The 23,172-nt window shown below is 43.5% G+C and overlaps 3 protein-coding genes across 7 annotated transcripts in view; 1 reads left to right on the top strand and 2 right to left on the bottom strand.

Annotated features, from left to right (window-relative positions):
* The window catches only part of LOC125007291 (cyclin-dependent kinase 17-like), a 37,481-nt gene extending 29,841 nt beyond the window's left edge, over window positions 1-7,640 (bottom strand). For 2 of the 5 annotated variants that reach the window (XR_007112673.1, XM_047584020.1), the window contains exons 1-2: window positions 7,286-7,640; window positions 1,220-1,380 (exon numbers count right to left, since the gene is read on the bottom strand). Coding sequence is in view for 4 of the 5 variants with exons in the window: in XM_047584020.1 (XP_047439976.1) it covers window positions 1,220-1,349 (130 nt within the window). In the remaining variant the exon portion in view is untranslated. The remainder of the gene's footprint in view (window positions 1-1,219; window positions 1,381-7,285) is intronic. The other 3 variants (XM_047584030.1, XM_047584047.1, XM_047584055.1) reach the window with 3 other exon arrangements.
* Window positions 7,641-12,056: 4,416 nt separating this feature from the next.
* On the top strand, window positions 12,057-21,342 carry LOC125007323 (transmembrane prolyl 4-hydroxylase-like). The gene is made up of 9 exons (XM_047584067.1): window positions 12,057-12,855; window positions 13,089-13,170; window positions 17,490-17,686; window positions 17,821-17,911; window positions 18,738-18,900; window positions 19,002-19,187; window positions 19,295-19,385; window positions 19,565-19,688; window positions 20,270-21,342. The coding sequence occupies exons 1-9, from the start codon at window positions 12,487-12,489 to the stop codon at window positions 20,482-20,484; spliced, it is 1,518 nt and encodes a 505-aa protein (XP_047440023.1). The 5' UTR covers window positions 12,057-12,486; the 3' UTR covers window positions 20,485-21,342.
* On the bottom strand, window positions 13,177-16,384 carry LOC125007331 (secreted frizzled-related protein 5). Its single transcript, XM_047584079.1, has 4 exons — window positions 14,727-16,384; window positions 14,153-14,322; window positions 13,983-14,069; window positions 13,177-13,870 (listed from the first exon to the last, which is right to left on the bottom strand). Exons 1-4 carry the CDS (start codon window positions 15,254-15,256, stop codon window positions 13,551-13,553), a joined length of 1,107 nt encoding a protein of 368 aa, XP_047440035.1. The 5' UTR covers window positions 15,257-16,384; the 3' UTR covers window positions 13,177-13,550.
* Window positions 21,343-23,172: the final 1,830 nt, after the last annotated feature.

The following is a 23,172-nucleotide window of genomic DNA, read 5'->3' as shown; positions in this document are numbered from 1 at the left end:
GAAAAGATGGTAATGTGGAGCAGCTGTTAAAGTTTAATGTCCCTGTCCTCATCCTCCACATCAATTCCTCCACTTTCCTCTCACTCCCTGCTGCTTGCGCTCTCTGGAAATTAACTGACAAAGCTCGAGCTATTAGAGACAAAAGACAGGGATGTAAAAATAGAAGGGATTAATAAGGTGGAGGTATAGATGCAGCCGCACGGAGGCTGGAATAACAACGTTTGAACGCCGAGGCCTTTCATGTTCTCCTTCATTCCCTGTGACGCAGACCGTATCCGCTGCAGCAGAGACAACCTCCCTCGCTCTAGGTTCCGACCTGGTTTCAGACTGGTGCCGGAACGGGACGCAAACACACGCAAAGACGATCACATGAACTCACCGTCGGGGTGAGACCAGTGAGTGCTGCAATCCCAGAAGATGCCCAGCAGATGGCACCAGAAGTTTCAGAGAGTGACGTTGCTTTTCCTTTTCTTACTCGCATGAGATAAGGCTCTTATTTGCTCATGTGGATACATAACATAGTGTTAAGTTTCGGCAATTCGCGTACATTTCCAGCTACGCTCTGCTTTTCGGCGTGTGGTGGTTATTAACGGATGTAGTGAACAGTGAAGTCTTGTAATGACGAGGTAAAGACGTCTGTATACCTTTAAGAGAGTATTCATTATGAAGTAAAACACATGCCTTTTTAAAATACCGTCTATAAATAATTTCATTATATCAAATCTTTCAAAATACATAAACGTGTAATGTCTGCCACCATGACTTCCATAACCTCCATGCATACTGATGAGGAGTGACCTCTGTTTTGACCCTCTCAACCTGCACCATCACTTTCAAAACACTACATCGGTTAATGCTTTCTCGTGTGCCGAAAAGCTCCAAATGACGGCGGGAGGTCTTGAACTGGCAGAGAAGAGAGCGGGAGCTCTCGAATAACCGCTCCTCGGTGGTAAGACACTTGCCATAACAGATGCTGGGAGTCAAACTAATAACTGTGCGACTCCCAGGAAGGTTATGGGGGTGACACAATTACACTTCATCATAATGACACGTACAGCTCGGCCACCGCGGTTAAAGCTTCTTCTGTTTTGAGCTCTATCTGCGGCGCAAAATGGCATAGTCTGATCCGTGAACTGTGAGGTTTAAAAAAAAAAAAAAAGGAGCATGCACAAGTGAAGGCGTTTGCAAAAGTGCTCGTGTGTTCGTGCACATGTCTCACCGTTGTCCCTAGCTGTGGATGGCTCATCCAGCGCCATCTGCTCCGCAAGTTCGGACAGAGAGTCATCGACGGGCCGAGCGCTGCGTAGAGACATGGACAGCCTCCGCTTGATTATCTTCATCCTGTCCATCTTCTCAACAGCACCACTGGGGCCCAAAGGCCTAAAGGGGCAGAAACCACCAACATCAACATCAACATCATCATCAGCAGCAGCAGCAGCAGCAGAACCCACATCCCCAACATCACACGCATGGCCATTGTTCCCATCAAAGCCATTAACAGCTAGACGCACGCTAGCACATTTATCTTCATTGTACAGTGAAATTACTGTGATCATTTTGTGCAGCTCTTTGGGTCCCCAACGATTGTGTTTGCTCGCGCAGCGTGTGTTCTCATTGTTATGCATCCCAAGTGCAAACGTGGCAGAATAAAAGACAAAGAACATGAGAGACACAACCCCAGAGAGGCAAACAGAACGAAAGGGAAAGAGGACAACAAAGTAAAATGTACAAAAAAAATGTAAATGGCTGACTCCGCAGTGCCTCGGAGGTGCCCCAGATGAGCTGTGATTGACACACAGTTGTTGCTTCTATGCGGGCAAAACCGGGACGGACCGGCCCAGATAGGGAGGAACTTTTTAATCGGACTGAGAGGGATAGCGTTTGATATCAATTTGCGAATATCGGGAGCCTGACAACCGCGTCGACGCTTGACAGGCAAGGAAGGAGAGAGTTTCAGGGCAGGTGAGGAAGAGATGAAAGGATTCAGACAAACAGCAGCAGAGGGCGAGGATGAAAGCAAAGGGGAAAGACGGAGGGAAGAAGAGTCGAGTAAAGAGAAGCAGCGAAAGTGTCAGGTTTTGACAGAGGTGACAGAAATTGTAGGAGGAGAGGTGAGAAATAGGGAAGAAAAGGGACGTCACAAGGTCGCGCAGAGACCCGACACATAGAGGCAGCAGGACACGTAGGAACAGCACAATATGTAGTAGTGAGAGTTGGGACTAAAAAGGTGAGACTGCATACGTTTGAAGCATTCTCATTTGTGACAGCGCGCGAGGTATGAGGCACACGGAGCGGAAAGTACGTTGAGTCACAGGCTGATAAAGACTGATTACGAAGAACAAAGAATAAGAAGGACATGAACACAAAAGCCACGGAAGCATGAGAGCGATTACATCACCAATCAAAGGGCTGCGAAGGAATATTTTAGTGCTCTAGTGCTGTGGCAGAAAATGAGTGTCTGCTGGTCAGTTTTAAGATAATGGAAAAGCAAAATACCTTGAATTAATCCCATCTACATGTACAGAACAGCTGCACGCACGCAAAAAAAAATCACCTGCTGTATATTTCAGATTCACTGGCACGAAGTAAGACAGGAAGGAACTTTCAGTGGGACAGAGAGGGACGGTGCTTGATATCCTTTCAATGGGGACATACAGCACGTCTGCACGTTTGTCCCATATCAGGTTAACATCATGTGATGTCAACCTCAGACACATGATGGTAGCAAAACAGTGCGATGTCAAAAAAAATCTCAGCAATCCAAGAATCAGTGCGGGCACCAGTGAGCATCGTCAATAAAGCTGTTAAAATTCCAACAGATTTGAGACGCCGCAGCAGGCAGAGCCACACAATATCCCGATTGATGTTTAGGGGAATTCAAACAGACGTTTCTTATGTGGCTATTAAGCTGGACTCGGTTAAGGTGGAATCTCTACTCAGAATTCTGTCGAGATGAAGATCAAGGTTCAAGTCTTAATGTAATATTTATGGCTCATGAAACAATAGCCAACTGTACGCTAGTGTCCATGTGACAACCACTAAACCACTCAGATGATGCGAACCTGTTTTCAACTCCTGTACAGTACATGTGTAGCTGCAGGAGAGGGAAACATTCCACCCTTCAAAGAAATGAAGGGAAAGCACGTGTTGTTTTCCCAGCAAAGTGCTCTGTACTCTCACTGGTGAGCCGACCATGTGCATTCGAGGTTGTGCACCTCTTAACGTCAGCAACCTTTCAACGTTCCATGGCATATTGTTTTGAGTGCCCCGCAGCAGACATTTAAGATCTGCCTCTCCATGAGTACAGTATATGCGCCTTTGCGTACGTGTATATTTATGCGCGGGAGTCACTTTGTTCACCCTACTCCCGTGCACTCTGCCTCGCTGGCCCTGAGGCAGAGTATTTCTGTCTCCCTTCCACTTCCTGACTCTTCCATCTAACCCATAAGGGCCGCGGAGCTGACTAGCACACACAGCCGCGCACACAAATACACATTGCGCCCACCGCCGCTCTCTTTGTGTCCCAGCTTGGAGGCTTCAACAAAAGCCATTCATCCTTTCAGGCTCTCAGTCTTTCAGGCCTATTAGAGACGACCAATGCTCCGAGGGAATTCAAACATCCTTGCTCGGGACAACTGGCTTGTTTTTTTTTTTTCCTCTGCAAAAGATGTGCTCAGAAGAGTATCCATGGCCGGTTTGCATGAGCCCAATCGGATGTGGTCTGCACATAAGCTTTAAACGAAAAGCCTTATTTAAAAAAAAAAGAAAAAGAGGGGGAACAAAAGAGAAAAAAAGAACTCATTTGTTTCATATCATCCATCACACGGATTATCACTGTGGAGAAAACCTCCCTCCCCCCTCATTAGCATGTGTTCCGACACTCATACGAGGAGACTGAGTTCTCCTCGTACAACCTTGCGGTGATCACCCACAAATTATCAGGAATAGGCGAGTCACATCATGGGAAAACGGTCGATATACAATGTTCTGGTTATTAGCCAGATAAATTCACGGCTGCGTTATCGGTAACACTCATAGACTCATACTAATAACTAATTTCATGGTCTTCGCCTTATCTGTGTTGAATTAGGACAAACAGTAATGGGAATCTTATAGAGGGAATCACTTTGGGGCACCACTGTACGGTGTGTAATGTGGTTGAGATTTCCCCCATTCTAAAGCAGCCCAAATAGCATTCATTTTATGGCAATATATAACCAATAACTTAGTTATTCCCACATAGATTAAGCTTCTCATCTTTTAAAACTTTTTACTGAGATGTGCCAGCAGCACCTTCTTTTAGAGATCTTAATATTTCCCTAAGTTTAAGTATTTGTTGCAAGCTCTAGTGTTTGCTTCTGTGCAGGTTAACTGCATTCAGTAAGCGAAGTTTGAGAAAGTTTGAGGACATTTTGGAGCTTATAAGCCTGGGCTATCCAAGGTGTCAGAAGGGAATAAGCATCATGAATGTGCATTGCTCGCTGAGTCTTGTCTGGCGCAGATGGGGGTGGCAGCGTGAAGCGCTTGGTGGAGGAGGCACATCAGCGAGTGGGACGGGACATGTGGCTGCAGGCTGTGCCATGTGCAGGCCACACTCACCAGACACCTGACAAACCACCAACAACTCTGATACACAACTCCCTCTAAGGCAGGGACGCACTCCAGCTGACAGAGGACACACTCATTCCCAGGAATCTAAAAAAGACAGCACAAGCAGTTTTGCCGAGGAAACATAACACAGGTAATGAGACAGAGGCAACAGAGCAGAGGTCAGCGGTATGAGGAAAGGAGTAGAGCAATGTGACCGTCGTTGTGCCAAGTTATTCATCCGCGTCTCTTAGCAGCCTGTGACCGTGTGCACATGTGTTTCCGCATGCATGTGTGGGCCGGTTGCATGGATGTGGTAAATTGGAGGTGAACTGACACACCCCTGAGGAGCAGAGAGGAGGAAGTCTGATTTATTCAAGACACACACACATTTGGGTTGCTAGGCTACGGACCGAGACTGGAACCGCAGTTTCTGTCCCTGAGGTGAAGGCAAGAAGAAGGAGACGAAGAATTCACATCCATCCACAACTGTGCCGCACGCACACAGTCGCACACGCCAACACTTTCTCAAAACATGCTCATGTCAGCTCTAGAAACTTCCAGTCATCCAGTTCTTGTGACTCCACAGTGCACTGCATCATGCAATCCCTGCCAGCTCTGGCATTCCTCTGCCAATTATGCCTCTTTAGGAGGCAAAGGAATGAATAGGCCTATAGAACCGATCCTTTCAGTATCTATGTACCGTTACACGCACTCACTATCTGGCTGCACAGATAAGACAGCCACACAAACATACACAGACACAGCCATTTCCTTATTATCACAAACAAATACGTGTTCTTCTGCAGTTCAACGACACATGAATCATACGCATGCATGCACACACATGCAGTGTGGCAAAGCAGAACGGGCACTCACTGGCATTCCAAACACTGATTTTGCACAGTGGCCCGAGGATGCATGAGTAATCCACAAATCTGCCCGACTACACACGTCCACAGAAACAAAAAGCTAACGCGAAGCAATAATCTATTTTCCTGAAAAGAACCATTAAACCTACATAAATCTCTAAGAGCTGGCTGAGGGGAAGAAATCGTGGAAATGGGATGAATGAAGGAGCAGACTCAAAACAAATCGGGTGGGCAAAAAGATTTGAAATGCCACTTTCAGCTGCGAGAGGAGGAGGAAGAATAATGTCTGACTCTTGCTGGCAGACCTGGCTCACGGGGTTCAGACAACGCACAGGAAGATTTGGACAACTTTATTTCAGGAGGGGCGTTGTGGACGAAATCGATCGCACAATACAAACGAGAATTGGCAAAAACGTGGGAATAAAAAGTCCGCTGTTCGTTTCGGTGACCTGTATTGCACTGTTATTTAGTTATAGAGTTGGTTAACAATAAATGAAGACAGAAAAGTTGGAACACAATAACACTTGAATGAGCCAATTATTTAACATACTACATTATTGACCCAACATATTACATTACTATTATTACTACTAGTTAAGACAGTACTGCAAAAGACATATTGAATCTCACTGAGACGCTTAAAAAACAAATAAATAAAAATACACTGTACAAACAGACTAGGGTGACATTCAAGAAGAGGCTTCCATTGTAACCGTACAGTAACTGGACTACTTTGCCAAAACAAACAAACAAATAAGGTTTAAAGTAGTGTGCTACTCTTAACAGCAGAGTCGTGTAATTCACTAAGACAGGTAAATATAATAACAAATAGAGTGTGTTGCCACTGTTCATGGATTATTAGAGTGAACATCCGTAGTGGCGCATTGCAAGGACACCGGAACTGATTGATGCGCAGGATTTTCAATCCGAGCATCCCACACTGAGACGGACATATAAATAATTTAACGCTAAATTATACCCCTCAACCCACTAAGTGTTCGGAGACGCGCATTTACCGACGGCGTTAATCGCTCCGTCTGTTTAGAGCTGTTAGTACACGGCTCGATAACACCGCGAGAGAGAGCGGCACCGGGCAGCCGAGCGGAGGTCCTGAAGGTATCCCGTGTGATATCTCGACATGACTGCGGGCGGAGCGCAGACGGACAGAGAGGCCGCACGGCGACTACCGCGGGACACGGAACCCAAACACGCGGAGCTTGGCTGTGGTCGGGCTTCGCTGGCAGAGATTCCTCCACCTCCCGGGCCTTTTGCGTATTCGGTCAGTCCCTCTCTCCCCGTGTTTTCCTGACGCAAGTATCCGGGAGGAGGAGAATCAAGCAGAGCAAAGAAAAGTTACACAGCCTCCCCGTCGGGTTAAAAAAAAAAAACTCCCGAGGAAATGGGGCTGTGATTATTTCCGAGGCTGCCCTTGCGTGTGAGCCTGTTTTACTCAGGTTAGGACGCCGAGATCGTTGCCAAATCCCAACTATTTTTTCTCTGGGGAGTGGAATTCAGATTGGTGTGTGTGGTGCCCTCATCGCCATTTAGGCTTTCGACTTTTACTCGCCACGGTGTCACTTTAATGTTATTACGTTTTCTAGCGTGATCCGCGATGAGCAAAGTATCCCCACGCACAATTACGCAATGTGGTCCGGTTAAAACCATTCAAATACATTCGTTTTGATGGCCAGAAAAATAATTCCACCTGCAATGTCAGGTGATAGGACAACCGTGGCCATCGGGGTTGTCCCAAAATTGTTATTCACGGGGTCCAAAAGGAGGCATGGTCGAGCGTAAACAAACACAAAAACACGGCTGCCACTGACCTGCTAGTGTTTCTGCTGCAGGAGACTATTGTTCCACTTGTGTGGGGTAATCCGGCCAGCACGCTGGGATGAATCCACTGCGACAAGTTCCTCCAACTACTTTGCCGTAAAATACACCAGGCTGTTCCTTACCAGTCCAATTACTCTTATCCCAGAGTTGCACTGCGTGTTACAGTGTCCCGTCGACTGAACGAGTGCATTGTTGGCCCGTAGCAAGTCATTATTTGTGTTAACTTTCGCTTATAAACACCGCCGTCCCGTCCGGTGATGATCAGCCATATCGCTACTGCTGCTGCGTGGATCCCTAGTGGAAGCAGAGGTCTTGCGTCCGAAACTGTTTCCTCGTCGGGAAATGTTCCCCGTTGGCCCGCCCCATCCCGAAAATATCGCGTGAACGCGCGTTGGAAGCAAAGCTCGTCCACGGAACGGTTTGCTCGTACCACGGAGGGTGTAAAGAAAGGCCAGGCCGAAGCCAGGAGCCCGGCGGTGTTGCTGCTAAGAGATATGTGGGTGCGTGGTAGCGTTTTGCTGCAGTTTTTCTTTCAGAAAAGAGTTTTTACACAATTAGTAGCTGAAATATTAAAATCTAACATGTGGAAATGTTTTATATATTTTGATTAAAAGACCAATTTTGGGTTTATTCTCAAAAGTCTTGTGCAATGAACTTCACTGTCAGATCTATCCAGCTGGACTAATCCCAGGTAGATCTACAGGTTTTCTGGTTTCCCCCGGTTTCATCTATTCAGTTTGTGTGTGTTGCTGCAGTGTGCACAATTTACTTTGAATATGATCCAGAAAGCGAACTTTTCTTTTAACACACCATAGTCTGGACTGAAGGCTCACAAAGCTGACTGAGCTCATATCGTCATTACTCCTTTAGTGGTGATTTACAAAAAAACACATCAACCGTCTTCTATCATTTCAAACACAACTCGTCAAGGGATCCACTGAAGAGAGGACAGGCAGTGATTTCGATATGAATGTGGTCTCTGATTAATCTTTGATGATAAACTGAAAAAAGAAGAAGCAAAGTATCAGCTTGATATGATCTCGCAAACTGATTTATGAGTCAGCAGCTTTTTGCTAATAAGCCTATAGCTTCATCATCTGGCTAAGTAGTGCAATTTCAACTCTGCCTTAATGGATGTAATGTTCTACTGCTGAGGAATCGAATCCTGCTGTGATACTCCACCTCTATAATACATAGGAAACTCTGGATGGCAATGCTCCCATGTGGGCAAAACACAATTCCATCATATATTATTTGTAGTTCTGTTTTGTTCATCATAGAACTCTTCAGGCCTCGTTTTGTTGTGGAGACCAATAGAGCGCATCATTGTGTGTTTTCACCGGTTTAGATCAATTCTTCATGTGCACTTGTTGTCTTGTGTCAATCACACAGATCCAGATCAGGACAAGAACTGCCTCAGGCCTCGGTCTGAGACAGAGGTATCCACTATCAGTATCACAGTGATACTGATAGCATACATACTATGAGCGTCATTTCTGGTGCCAAACACGTAAATCTGAAGTTTTCAACTCTTCTCTGGCTTTGATTTCTGTTTTGCAACAGCAGTCCAACAAAACAGCCCGGCACCAACAGTTCTGGCTTTATATCTTGCTGGCATCTAGTTTTAATCTCTTGTCAAAGAAGTCCAGTCAGATTTTATCATCCAATGATAGCAATTGACAGTATTTAAAATGTTCTACTATGATGAAGAAGAGTATTTATATAGAGTATATGAAAAACATATCTATTATCTAGTATTGTGCACATATAGAGGGCATGGATGGATTGCATTTTACGTTGTGTTCAGGATGGCTGCTGTCATGTAAATCTTTATGTGCACACAATGAACTTCTGAATGTGTTCACTTTTAGTAAATCCATGACTCTAACAGACCATTTTCTCAGCAGTCATTCTGACCTCATGGTAAAGATGTGTGTGATGGCCATTTTCTCTAAAAAAAAAAAAAAAAAAACAACAAAAAAACCTTCCTTACTGTCATAATGTCCTAGAATAATATCACAACTGATCCACATGTTGGAAATTTCTGTTGAAATAAACGATCAGAAATCTGAACACTCCGTTCTTTGAGTAGGTTTACTCTGGCATCCTTCAACGGGTCCACAGCACAGACAAAGAACACGGCCATGCAGGTGGTAAATAAGCAATAAGTGCAAAGGCTTTGATTTATTTTAAACCCAACTTAGCCATACGTTTAGCACCAAGCAGCAGTAATGGATTCGAGGATTAAAAGAACACAATAGAGGCATAATATGGAACTTCATGGCCGTATAGCTCGATCAGCACAAAGTTCATGTCAAAGTCTTGCGTTACAATCCCTCCTAGAGCCAGTTCACAAGGTCTTCTGAGCATTTTCCTGCATCTTTTGTTATGCAGTGTTGGGCCTCAACTGAAGGCAGTCATGACTCAGCGTCTCTGAGACATTAATGAACTCACTGCTCCTGGCATTATTTCATCCACCCCATGCATGCAGAAGTTAACACAGATATAACAGCTCCCATTGGTTACCTTTCAGGTGCCTCTCTCCGCAACCCTCACAGCTGTTACAGTTGTGAGGAACACAGAGAGCAAGAGCTCTGAGTCACATTCAAGTCACAATGTTCTGTAGATGCAAATCAATTATCCGTGCCACTTAACAGCAGCAGAACCGACAGTACAGATGTAGACTTCTGACTTGGCAGAGGACTCAAGCAGCCATCTGTTCAAGATCCTGACATAATTAGCAGGGCGGCAGTAATTAAAAGTCTTTAGGTGCAACTCTGGACTGATGAAGTCTGACTTGTCCTTCTCTGAGAGTGTCTTTGTGACATCTGAAGCCAACCTGCAAGCTACTGATACTGTTTGTGTCAGCTGTTCCCAGGAATCATGAACTCATTTCCAAGTGCATGAAAGTGAACAAGTAGGAACCGTCTGGGTGCGTAGGCTATATATCCAGTGTGTGCCCCCTGTTATAATAAATAATAATATAAAATCACATCACACTAAATACGCCAAGAACAACCCCGAATCACCAATACAGCAGGTTTAATTAAATCAATGTAATTTTCATCATTTTCTCTTGCACAAATCTTTGTCTCACTAACATTTTTGGCCTTTACAGCTCTCCTTACTACCTCCGTGGCACGAGCAAAGCATTTCGTGGACGAGCTTCGCTCTTTGCTCTGAACGCGCGTCCACCGCGGTGTTTTCGGGGGCGGGCCCACGGGCAACACATCCAGACGAGGAAACTGTTTCTCATACAAGATCAGAAAACACCGCAAGGGGTCTGTGGCTGTACATATGTGTGCGTCAGACCCTTCAGCGCCTACCCCCAACCAAATACCGTGTCTCCACGTTAATAGGGAGGTCGGATAGATTCATTTTGGGGGCATCGACACCCGGGAAATTAGCCTTCATTATCCAAGCCCCATTCCAATCTAAACATGCGCCTCAGAGAAAACTCCTAGTGAATAATGCATGAAAATTATGGAAATTGAGCTGATCCGCTGGTGCTTGGCTGGCATCGACATGAGTGGATACTGCCAAATTTCCTTGCTGAAATAAACGTTTCTCAAGTAGTAAAGTTTATGGATGCACACATTAGATTGATTGCAATGGTTAGCTCTTTCTGTGGAGACAATAAATCAGCACATTCGTCCCAATTATATTATGTTTTATTACAGCGCACGACGTCTTGTTTTGAATAAAAACTAATGATATTAAATAGTGTCCGTACTTTTTTTTTTCAAGGGGATTACCTGGATTCCCCAGCAATGACGCCTGGAATCACGGATGACACAGCAAACTCTGCCGGTGAGAAGCACTCTTCCTGCTAGTTTTCATCGCCACCCTGTGGTTCCTTGTAACAACAGAAGTTTGAATTCATAAGCTGAATCTATTCACTGGAGCGAATCCAACAGCATTCTTTGTGCATTAGTGATTTTTATAATTGTGGGTCAGATGTTTTGTCATGATATCGTCTGTTTCGATACTGTCTGTCTGTGTCCTTTTTGGTTTGTTTTGGCATTGTCTATCTGTGTCTGGTTCTGTAATTGGCCATTGTACGATTGTTGTTTTAAAGTATTTTCTGTCTGTGTTGTGTACTTGCTTTGGGACTACGGCTGGCGCCATTACACCGATGACTAACGCATTCATGTTGAATAATGTGCATTGTCCCAATTCAATAAACTAATAATGATAATAATAATGTAGAAAAAATAATAGTGACTAATAACACGTGCAGAAGGAGAACACTTGTCAGAAACGCTGTATCAGGAACGTACTTATAAAGTCTTGGCCAGTTTTTCAAATTAGTTAACAACTGGAATGGAGCAAAGTTTATTTGGACCCCTTCGGGTGCATTGTGTGATTTTTAAGACTTACACAAATCACAAGACAAATCATAATAACCAGAGTTAGGCAAAATAATACACAGAGCATCGGCCATACATCATTATAAGCGTCACCTGCAAAGTGTCAATGTCTCAAATATGTCTACTTAAATATAATGAGGAATAATAAGGATACTGTAGGTAAATGAAACTGAAAACAAAAAGTATCTTGTAGTCACCATAAAACTGTCTATATGTGAAATAATGCAGGCCTTTAATAAGAATACTTCAAAATAAATATAAATTAATTGTGACATTATGAGATTGCATTTGTCTGATTTTTTTCATCAGCAAACGTATAGTTTTAGGGGCTTTATTAAATCAAAATTATGAAGACGTCAATATAAGTCAGTAAACGGTGGTGACATATAGAGGGCGCCGCTGGTTTACTGTTTTCCTGTAGCCGCTGAAACTGTGGCTTCTTCGGTGGTGACTCGGTAGCTTGTTCGTCTTGTTGTTAGGCAGGTTGTCAGGGGCAGCGCATATCAGTTAGCTAACACCGGATTAAGGACTTTGCTAATGATGACACGATTATTTATGAAAGAAAACGACTGTCAGGACACCTGCTTCTTCGCCCTAAACTGGATTGTTACTTTTGATAACAGCAGCAGAGGCGACAGCGTCGGTATCTATCGACATAGCCAGGGGTTTGCAGCGATCTTGTCCCGTAGCTTGCTAACATCAAACAGCCAAATTTTTGGACGGGCCTAATTTCATAGACGTTTGCTGTAACGCGACCCAGTAAATACTTCCAGCTCTACGTTGCTGTTAGATTTGCAGTCCAAAAAAAAAAAAAAAAAAAAATGGAAGACGTTCAGGGAAATTTAGTGGAGCAGGACGAGTCCGATGGCTGCGACAAACCATCAGGGTTACCTTTCAATCCCAGGCTTCGCTCCACTCGACTGCAGATCCAGAGGAGCAGTGTCTGCTCTCGGGCATATTTCGTGGTGGTCATGGTTTTCTTTCATGTGTACATCCTGAATGTCATCGCCTTGCTGCTCTACGTGCACTACAACAATGGCCCCGGGGACCTGGTCAGTGGAGACGAAAGCTCCTCGCCTCCGGTCAGGGACAGTGAAAGCAATTTACCCCATCCTGCTCCAACTTCAAGAGAGCTACACGTGGAGGACTACAGCCAGAGTTTCCGTCTTCCTCGGATTGAGGGGATACGGGTAAGACTCGCCGATGGACAGGACAGAGTCCTGTAGTGCATTGCCATTAGTAAAATAAGTCTCTGAACAGTGAAAAAAACAAAAAAACAACCCAATAAGAGAATCAAGACTAATTTGTTATACTTGCATTTCTTTATTATTTGTTCTATTTGCAGCTAAAACTCATCCGCATTCTGGAGATGCTACAGAATAGTAATGTCCATCCACTCATAATGTGTTCTCTACGTCTGCAGGTTGGACATGTTCAGCAGGTGTCCCTTGTCCCTGACAGAACACATGAGATGAAGACACTCAGCCTGAAGCCTCTGCTATTTGGTAAGTACACTGTGGTTCTTGGGTATGAGCTGCTGTAAATTGCATTTTACTTTAGGACACAATATTCTCAATTTAAGCAATACAAAATGTAGGCCAGCAGCAGTATTAAGTTAAAAAAAAAATTAACAAATATGTACATTTCTTATTAAACATGTTTCGTTTCTTTGACCTCCATTGCTCAAAAGACACATTGATGATATTTGATGAGCTCCTTTGTGACTAGCGTATCGCATGTTATTTCTTCTGTGACTTGATGAAACTAGACTAAGCATTGTTTACGTTTGTAGGCCTGTTGTAAATGCTATCCACTAACCATAGCTATTTAAACCCTGTTTCACTATGCTTTCTATCTATATTTTTTCACTCGACAATGCACAATCCTAGTTCCTGCATCGGTGACGTTTCCATTTGCGTGCAGCTGCCATCAGATCCTTGTCTCGCCGTTGCCAGGCATAAGCCTTGTTGACCACCAGTCGCTCCCCCTGTACCGTGCCTGTCACCAGGAAGGTACCGCCACGCGGGTGTTGGCGTGTCATGTTCCTCACACAGGTGGCATCCCTCTCGAGCCACAGCTCAATGCGGGAGCGGATCTGCCCACCTAACAGGGGTCCGTGCTTCAGGACCTCCAAATTAGCAGCTAGTGAGAACTGAGATAGACTCACTGGGCTATATTTGAGTCTTGTCAGGCGCAGCTTCACAACTGGGAAGACAGCAGATGGACAAAAAGCCTGAGTGACATCCTCTGTTGTCTAATAATTATTAACAATAAAAGGTGCAGAAAGGATAATAGGCTGAGGAGTACTAGTACTCACCAAAATCACTCCTGCAAAATGTTTCCAATGTGTCCTTTAAAGAGGAGGTTTCCTCCAGCTCACAATCCCGACAGCTTGCCTGGGGCACTGAAATAGTGGAGACAGTAATTGACTCATTTGTTCAATGAAGTCAACTCAACTATGTGTGACCGTGTAGTCAGTAGTCTCACCTCTACGCCCCCCCACAGTGGTGTTGGTGACGGAGGAGATACACATGAGATGGTCTGCAGGATACTGGTCACACCGCAGAATTTCTGGCCAGGGGTAGCCATAGCAACTCATGATTGGGGCGCAGCTGTCCCGCACAGACTCACACAAACTCTTGCAGGGTGAAATAAACCTGATAAAGAAGAGATGGAGAGGGAACATGGGCAAATGGGACCAGACAAAATTATTTGAATCAATAGCAAAGCGGTGATGAAAACACAACCCGGTATTAGACAACATTTGGTGATTGTTTTTCTTAACTGAGACGTGCTGATGTGACAAAGAGGTGATTATAGCACTTTGATGGCCTTGATTCTCTGAAACCAGAACATTTTCAGTGAGACTAGAGTCAATTTGCATAGCTCTCCAAGGACATTATCCCCTGACGACTTTGCCCCAATGTGATAATGTCACTAATCTATCATTTTAGTACTTATAGGACCTCTCTCACTAGGATCCCGGCTACTGCACTGTTTCAGTGAATTTCTCAATCAAAGCTAGTAAAGCTTTTTAAAAGTTTTATTATTTTTGACTTACCTGTCAAGGCAGAGGGGAGCAAAGAGAGAGCAGAGGAAGATGCGGGCATCAGGGTGGCACTCTCTGGCCAGTAGTGGCAACCAGCTGGCACTCTGTTGTACAGCCTCAGCTGGAGACTCGTGGCCCAGCAGGTTGGGCATCCTCATGGTATCGTAGCCAATGTTTTGGCACAAGGCCATGCCCGACGGGATTGGGACACAGCGAGAGGAGCTGCGGGTTTCCCATAGTCCACCTTCACTGAGAGAAAGTGTGGACCTGAGGTTAGCAGTAGTTCCAGAGTCCTCCCACACCTCACCATCACCTTCTGCTGCTCCTAGTTTGGAGACATGAGTATCTCCAACTCCTGTTTCCCTGTTTTCTGCAAGACTTGCCTTGTCCCTGCCCTTTTCCTTCATCCCAGGTCGAATCCTACCCTCTGCCCTCAAATGTCCATCCCGCCCTGCCCTAACTCTGCCAGTACTCAGTGCTAATGGGCTGTTAGGCCCAGCAAGCAGAAGGAAAAGTACTAGTGAGGCTGAACAGGAAGGCATTCTGAATTAAAAAATAAAAAATAAGGACGCAGTACTGCAGTCACTCTGGGATTTAAGCTGAAAATCCTGAAGTGTGTTTCTTGAGTAAAGGATGATCTCTATGTGGAAGTGGAGGAAGATTGCAGAATAGGTATATTTATAGTGGGCGGCAAGCAGATTTGCATAGGAAGGGGAGGTGTAGAGAGCAGGACTGAGAAGGGGTGGGGAACATATTAAAGTGTTAAGAGTGATGTGGGTCCAGCAGATTTAAATGTGTTGGACAGATTGTGCATTTTGATACATGTATCTTTCAGCCATTCTTATACCCACAACTTGAATCCACAAATATACTGGATCCGATACAGCAAAACTCCTCCACCCTTTCCATCCCACATTTCCTTCCAACCCACACTTAACTGCTGTGTCCTGCCCTGACCTCTTTGCTTTTTGGACTTTGTTTTCATCTACTGCTCTCCAGAAGATTTCCATATTAGTAGAGTAGATTTTTTGGAATACTTGTGGTGCTAAGGCGTCTAACACTAATGCTTTCTGTAGATGTTCAAAGAGTCATTGATCAAGAAGTCTCTCGAAACACCAAAACATGTGAGACCTGAGTGCACACACTCTCGTATATGAATGAACTCTGTGTGTGTGTGTGAACATGTGCATAGGATACAAACAAAATTGGTGTTGTCCTGCTGTGAGGCCATGGCCTGATTCCTGTTCAGACAAGCAGGTCACTTCCTTTCCGGGGGAGAAAGAACTACCACAGTGGGAGGGAGGAAAGGAAGGGTCAGCCCCTATTCATATCAGTTATCCAGATTAATGAGGCCTGACTGGACAATAGGAATTAACCAAGAGTACAGTGTAAAAGACACGGGTGACAAACAAGGCCTGTACTGTCAGCGGCGAACCTGCCGGAAGCCTTTAATAAGGAGAGGAAATGACTGAGAGACATGGAAGAAATCATGCTCAACAGCTTTCACGCTCTTCATAAGATCAATGAACTTATCATAAGCAGTCCATAAAATAGACGTTTACACTGGAGTAGCAAATTTATTTACTGAAATAAATATTTTTGATCAGATCTCAACATGTTATCGTATTACCAGTGAGTATAGTATGTCTAAATAAGAATGAGCATATCGTATTCTGTTTTGTGTTACTACTTTGCACTAATTAATATGGTATATGATAGTGACTCTCTGAAGCCTGCACCGTATTCCCCCTCCAGGAAAAAGAGCGGTGTTACTCATTAAAACTGCCCGTGGGACAGGCTGAACCTCAAATGACTCGCTGTGGAGGGACAGTGGGGAACAGCTTCTGCTTATTAAATACACAGTGTATGTACACTGTCACTTAAGCATCTGTGTGCATAAACACAATATAAAAATGCAACCGATGCAGATTTTAATAACTAACACAGACTTGTTTGCTTTAGCTTTGCAAAAACTAAAATTGTTGTTATTACTTCAGTCCCGTTTTATCACACAGTGTTTTTAACTTTTCAGAACACAAATTATACTGAAATGAGCAAATGAAAATAATAATTTGGAGATCTCTCTGATCCTACATTGATCAGCCTGGCTCTAAGTTTGAAAGGTTTTGTTAGGCAATCTAAATAATTAGTTTAGTCGTCTGACAGATCAAACAGCAGAAACCAGCAGAAACCTTTCTAATCCAATCACGATCACTCAGTCACTCCCCAGTTCAGGAGTGCAATAAAGTTCCGTTTGACTTGTCTGCAAAGGCTTTGGGAGTTAATTTTCCAATTTCATTAAAGAAAGAAATAATTTAAGTGATACGTGAGACATTAGTAATCACTGGTATCTGTCTGTAGTTGAAAAGAAATGGTTCTGGATAATTTGCTTTTTTATCACTCAATGGCTTTACTGTCACTTAACACTCATGTAATCTTAATGTGTGAGTCATCATGCACAGCAGTTAATCTGAGAACAAACGCTGAATCTCAGACGCGCTTTGCATGTTTTTGATTAGCCTTGCCTAATCTCCAACCCAATCTCTTTGATAAACCATATATCCTTGATCCTCAGCCTAATCTTGTGATATCAATAACCTGCTGCGACTGAGTCAAGGTGATTTTATTTCTCACGGAAAAAGGAATAAGCGTGATTGTGTGATGTCTGACTCCATAGTTCTTGCAATGGGAAAATTTATTATGTCTGCATTTCACCCAGTGTGCGCTAATGGTTTAATAAGTCTTAACACACACCATTGTTGTCTTTTTTTCCAGAAATCCCTGGCTTCCTATCAGAAGAGGAGTGCCGTTTGGTGGTGCAGCTGGCTCAGCTTAAGGGGCTGATGGACAGCCAGACGACACCACCCAGCCAGGGACAAGAGGAGTCAAACCAGCCACTGCTTACTCTCAGCACAGAAGAGGTCTTCAGCTTGTTGGACTTAAACCAAGATGGGTTCCTTCAGAAGCAAGAGGTAACAAGAGAAATACACTGTGCATCCATATCCCATACAGAGGAAGGAGAAAAAACCCATTCATACTAATGTGAAGTTACAAGAACTGTTCTGTAGAGATTCTAAATAAAAAAAATGTCTGGTCTTTCCTCCAGATTGTGAGTCATTCACGTTCTCAAGATGGAACTTGGTTGAGTCCAGACAATTTGCGGCAGATACTGACCAGCCTGGAAGCGTGCCCAGAAGGTCTGTGTTTCTGTAGTTCGTCTGTGTCACTATATTTGTGATCTGACACAAAGAAGTAGTAGAAACTGTTATGTAATGCACTATTAGAAACTGTGTTTTGATTTGGAATACTTATAATAATGAGATAGCTCTTTGAGACATGTGTCCAAAAATGAAAAGAAATGCTATAAAAGTTTGTTACTTTCCTTTTACAGATCCAACTATTAATTTAATTTAAGTGATTTGATTATTACAGCTTCCTTTTGTTGTGTGTTTGTGTGTATGAGCGTGCCTCTGCAGGGACGATGTACTGGTAAGAGTACAGTAAATAGCTGACGGCTGGCTGTGATTGCGTGCGAGTCTTTGTGAGTGGCAGTGCAGGAAGAGGGGTGACACCGTTTTGACCTGATAACCATTGTGCCAGGCTTTCTACACATCCCAGTCCGGATGTGTCTCGGCCTATCTCATTAAAATCTGATTATTCTCAAGCCCCTTTTCTTAATTTTACCCCAGATAACCCTGTATACCCCAAACTCCCTCCTCCTCCTCCTCCTCCTCCTCCACACTCTTTGGTTAACCCACCCCCATCCACCTCTTCTCTGGCACCCCAGAGCTATTGTTGAGGCTGTGGCGCGGCCTCCCAGGGGAACTGATGGGATGGGGGGGGGGGCAGACAATAATTCAGCTGAGAGAATAGCAAAGGGCTGGGCAACAAGGGAAGAAATAGAGTAGAGAAGGAGGCCTGTTATAGCTTACCATTTAATGTTCTGTACAAGAATTCAAACATAAATTGTAGTCACAATACTGCCGAATACTACTAATACTTCTGTGATTGTGTGTTGGACAGGGATGCTAACCTTAGGAGACTTCAGGCGTGTTTATGATGTATCTCAACGTCCAGGACGACAGCGCATCGGGAAGCTCCATAGTCAGTTCAAACAGAGAAGCAAACATACCTGGCTCTACCAAGGCCCAGGGTCTCACCATGTGTTGCACACACTCAGGAACAGGTCCCTACCTGCACACACACTTTACCTTCCTTCCTTCCTCTAAACCTTACACTAGCAACTATGTTTCGTACTCTTTTTCCCTCCTGTTTCTTTTTCTTCAGAGTAATCAGTTTGACACGTCTGCCCTCTGCGTTGGTTGAACTGAGCGAACCGCTGCAGGTGATACGCTACGAGCACGGAGACTTCAGTCACGCTCACCACGACAGCAGCCCCTCCCACTCGGAGACGACCTGTGCTCACACACGACTGGCAGGAAACACATCTGCTCTCACAGAGGTCTCCTGCAGGTATCGTATTGTGATAGCTATGGAATTTTAACTTCTCATTTGCCCACGTTATCGCATCAGTCCGGATGTTTATAATGAACGATCCCTATGATCTTCTTTTACCCCAGGTATCTTACTGTGTTATTCTACCTCAGCTCTACAGAGGAAGGTGGTGAAACCACCTTTCCTGTGGCAGACAATCGTACCTATGAGGAGCAGGTGAGTGGGCTCCACAGTCATAAACAAGCATCGCTTTTCTTCTTTTATTTCTTCAGTCTGAAATGATGATAGGTGTACATGAGGTCAGTGTTTTTGACAACACAGACAGATGATGATCTATGACAAGGAATCTGACACTTGAGTGAACAACACCAGCTGATTAGTTTTGTTTGCCCTAGGCACTGGTCCAGAATGGAGTTGATTTGACAGACACCCAAGAGACATGCGGCAGAGGGAATCTGAGAATAAAACCTACTGCCGGGACAGCTGTTCTCTGGTACAACCATCTCTCTGATGGTAGAGGTAAACTTCAGCCATATGATTTGCACGCACATACTAAGTAGGTTGATTTACGTAATTTTATTTTGAAAAGAAATGCAAGTAAGGGACACGCTGACATGAAATGTCTTTTTCGTATTCTAACTTCTCTGTAGATGGATACCTTACAGAGCTCGCTTTGTGTTTCTGCACTAAAATTATTTTCCTGAACATCTCAGTTGATTTTCATGGGGAATTACCCACCGTGTAACATACATTCGGATGCATCCGGATAGACATACAGTACAACCAATCAATTATATAGCCGCCCTGGTTGTTTATGAAAGTACAACCAGAGCAAATGAAATGAAGCCCCATATTCGCCTTGTTCCCAGGCTATAATATCAGCTGACGAGCATATGATCTCCTGAAAAGCCGGTAGTCAGACAAATGTTCAAAATGTGTTGTCTTTTTTTTTTCTTTTTGTTCCTCTCTTTTAAAATGTGTTTGTTTTGTTTATGATAGTATAACATTAAAAGCATTGCTATAGTTTATCTTGTTAGAAATGCTCCTCTTTTGTCCTTAAATATGCAGCGAGTACATTTGATGCTCATGTTCCTCTTCAGGTTGGATGGGTGAGTTAGATGAGTATTCCCTGCACGGTGACTGCCCAGTCAGGCGTGGGGTGAAGTGGGTGGCCAACAGCTGGGTGAATGTGGACCCAGATTACCAGCAACAGGCTCGCTACCAGAGACTAGTTGCCCAGAGACATCAAGCCAAGTCAGGCATGGAGGACCATTACCAGTCTCTCTCGCACAGCGACCTACATCAGGACCTTTAGCCAGGTGTTTTGAAGGACAAGACGAAACAACCAACATTTTAAAACGGAGTCAGTGAGGTGGGGCACACTTTTCCTTATCGTCAGATGTTACAGTTGAAAGGAAATTTGCACAAAACACCATCACATATCTTCTCCTTTCAGTAAGCTTGCCCTGTAAGTTTGGTGAATTTTATTCCAGATTTTAAGTATAGTATTATGAAGTCAGCTTAATGGGTTTCTTAGAATTAATTAAAGGTTTAGCAGCTTCAATGCCATTCTCTATTAAATTGCGCCTTAAAAAATGTCACAGATTTTACAGTAACAGATAGTAACAGTATATGGATGCGTATGCTGTCATGTGTAAACCAGTTTACCCGCCTTCCATTTAGTTTTCATTAAGCATCTGCCTTAGTTGCAGGTTAATGCTTTTTATTATTAGGGAATTAAAGCCTTTTGTTACAAGCCATACCACAATATTCATATGTGAATGTGTTCCTGGCGGAATTTCTTGTGTGTCTGTTTGGTTCTTGAGTTTCCATTGTTAATGAGCTTTAATCATGATGTGTTATTTAATAGGGCTGTGCAATACCTGCTGCAATTAAGAACTCATGTAGAATGGACAAAGTGATGGTTTGTTACTCTGGCTGTGTGAGGCCGGTCCAACTTAGGTATTTAGTATGCCAACCTTTATGTTTGTTTTTATCACGTCACATATTTATTTGTCAGAGGCTATTTATTTAAATGTTATTTATTGCCACCAAATGGCAAATTAATTTAACATAATGCATATTTATAACGGCTTGATGTTGCACTGAATCTATCATTGTGTTTTATTGTATTTGTTATATGTTATGAAATATACAAAGAAATGTTTTATAACATTGTGTGCTTCTTTCATGTTTGAGACTGTTAACATATAAAATGACCACTAGGTGTCGCCCAACACCAAATATCGCTACAAATTACTTTCACAACTGCATTTGAAATGGTTCATGTGGTGATATAATTCACAGCTGCTGCTACTGGGGCATCTTGCTGGGTTCTATGGATTGGCCATTAATGTATCCGCGTATATGTGTCACTGAATCAATGTGACTAACCACCATGATCTTGCAGTGTGACCTCACAATTACATGTCTCTGCCAGGGATCGCATGCAAGCTAAATTGAAACCCTTAACAGCTTGACAGTATCCTTGTCTCCAACGTAAAATCAAATCAACAGAGTTACGTAACTCTCCAGGACACGTGGCCCCAACTAAAACTGCATGAGCTGACAAAAGATGCTAAAATATTTAGCATCTCTCAAATTAAAGGAATATGAAGTTGGCTGTTATGACGAAACGTGCAGCTTAGTGTTGCATCCGTTAGAGGCAGCTTTTTTTTTAACTCTTACACTTTAGAGTTTGCTGTTGATAGTTTTTAACCTCTAAAACAAGAACTAGCAAAGTAACTAGTATGCATGAATGAATGAATGAATTTTATTTTTGTATGAACAAATGGTTACGTATTTCTAAAAATATGTAACATTTGTATGTATGCCTCAATGAACTGTAGCTCCCCAGTGCCAGCAGAACTCATGCAGCCCTAAACCATGACACTTCCACTACCATGCTTATACCAGAGGAAGACACAGTTGTCTTTGTACTCCTCACCTTGTTGACGCCATCTGAGCCAAATAAGGTTATCTTGCTCTTATCAGACTAGAGGACATGGTTCCAGTAATCCATGTCCCTAGTCTGCTTGTCTTCAGCAAAATGTTTGCAGGCTTTCTTGTGCATCATCCTTAGAAAAGGCTGTGTAGACCAGTTTGATGCAGTGTACAGTCTGAGCACCGACAGGCTGACCCCCACCCCTTCAACCTCTGCAGCAATGGTTGCAGTAGTCATACGTCTGTTTTCAAAAGGCGACCTCTGGATGTGACGCTCAGCACGTGCACTCAACTTCTTTGGTAAGCTATGGCGAGTGTGTTGGCAATCTTCTTTAAGCCTAGTCTGTCTTTATGTAGAAAATTATTTTTTTTCAGATCCTCAGAGAGTTCTCTGCCATGAGGTGCCATGTTGAACTTCTGATGACCAGTATGAGAATGTGTGAGAGCGGTAACATCAAAATAAACACACCTGCTCTCTATTCACACCTGAGACCTGGTAACACTAATGAATCACATGACACTGAGGAGGGAAAATGGCTAATTTGGCACAATTTTGACATTTTCACTTAGGGGTGTACTCAATTCTGTTGCCAGCACTTTAGACAATAATGGCTGTGTATTGTTATTTTGAAGGGACAGCACATTTACACTGTTATACAAGTTGTACACTTTCTACATTGTATCAAAGTGTCACTGTTCTTCCGTGAAAAGATATATTAAAATATGTACAAAAATGTGAGATATTGTATACACACACACAAACACATTTTGCATATACTTACAGTTCAATAAATACGGAGGAGTAAAGAGCACCAGCCACAGTCATAGGACCCAATAACTCGTTTGAGATTTAAGGCCAAACAGTGTCATAATAAACACAAATGACTGCGCACATCAGTTTCCAGCTACATCGCAATAATAACACTCCATAAAAATAAATCTGTTGTTGGATGAATGAAGTCATAATATGTTTATATTTGGCGGACATCTCGGTGCCTCCAGGGCTCCCTGCGCTCCAGCCTTTAACACGGGGGAGATATAAAGGAAATAATACGAAAAA

The sequence above is a fragment of the Mugil cephalus genome, chromosome 1 (genome assembly GCF_022458985.1).
Source record: "Mugil cephalus isolate CIBA_MC_2020 chromosome 1, CIBA_Mcephalus_1.1, whole genome shotgun sequence".
NCBI classification, from domain to species: domain Eukaryota; kingdom Metazoa; phylum Chordata; class Actinopteri; order Mugiliformes; family Mugilidae; genus Mugil; species Mugil cephalus.
This window is presented reverse-complemented; position numbering and strand designations above follow the sequence as displayed.

Bases quoted from the DNA above. Each gene is read 5' to 3' on its own strand.
- LOC125007323 (XM_047584067.1), top strand. From the start codon at position 12,487: ATGGAAGACGTTCAGGGAAATTTAGTGGAGCAGGACGAGTCCGATGGC. The intron at 18,901-19,001 runs GTCCCTACCTGC...CTTTTTCTTCAG, and splicing joins TTGCACACACTCAGGAACAG to AGTAATCAGTTTGACACGTC. The intron at 19,386-19,564 runs GTGAGTGGGCTC...TGTTTGCCCTAG, and splicing joins ATCGTACCTATGAGGAGCAG to GCACTGGTCCAGAATGGAGT.
- LOC125007331 (XM_047584079.1), bottom strand. From the start codon at position 15,256: ATGCCTTCCTGTTCAGCCTCACTAGTACTTTTCCTTCTGCTTGCTGGG. The intron at 14,070-14,152 runs GTGAGACTACTG...CCACTATTTCAG, and splicing joins CACTGTGGGGGGGCGTAGAG to TGCCCCAGGCAAGCTGTCGG. The intron at 13,871-13,982 runs GTGAGTACTAGT...CTGTCTTCCCAG, and splicing joins ATTTTGCAGGAGTGATTTTG to TTGTGAAGCTGCGCCTGACA.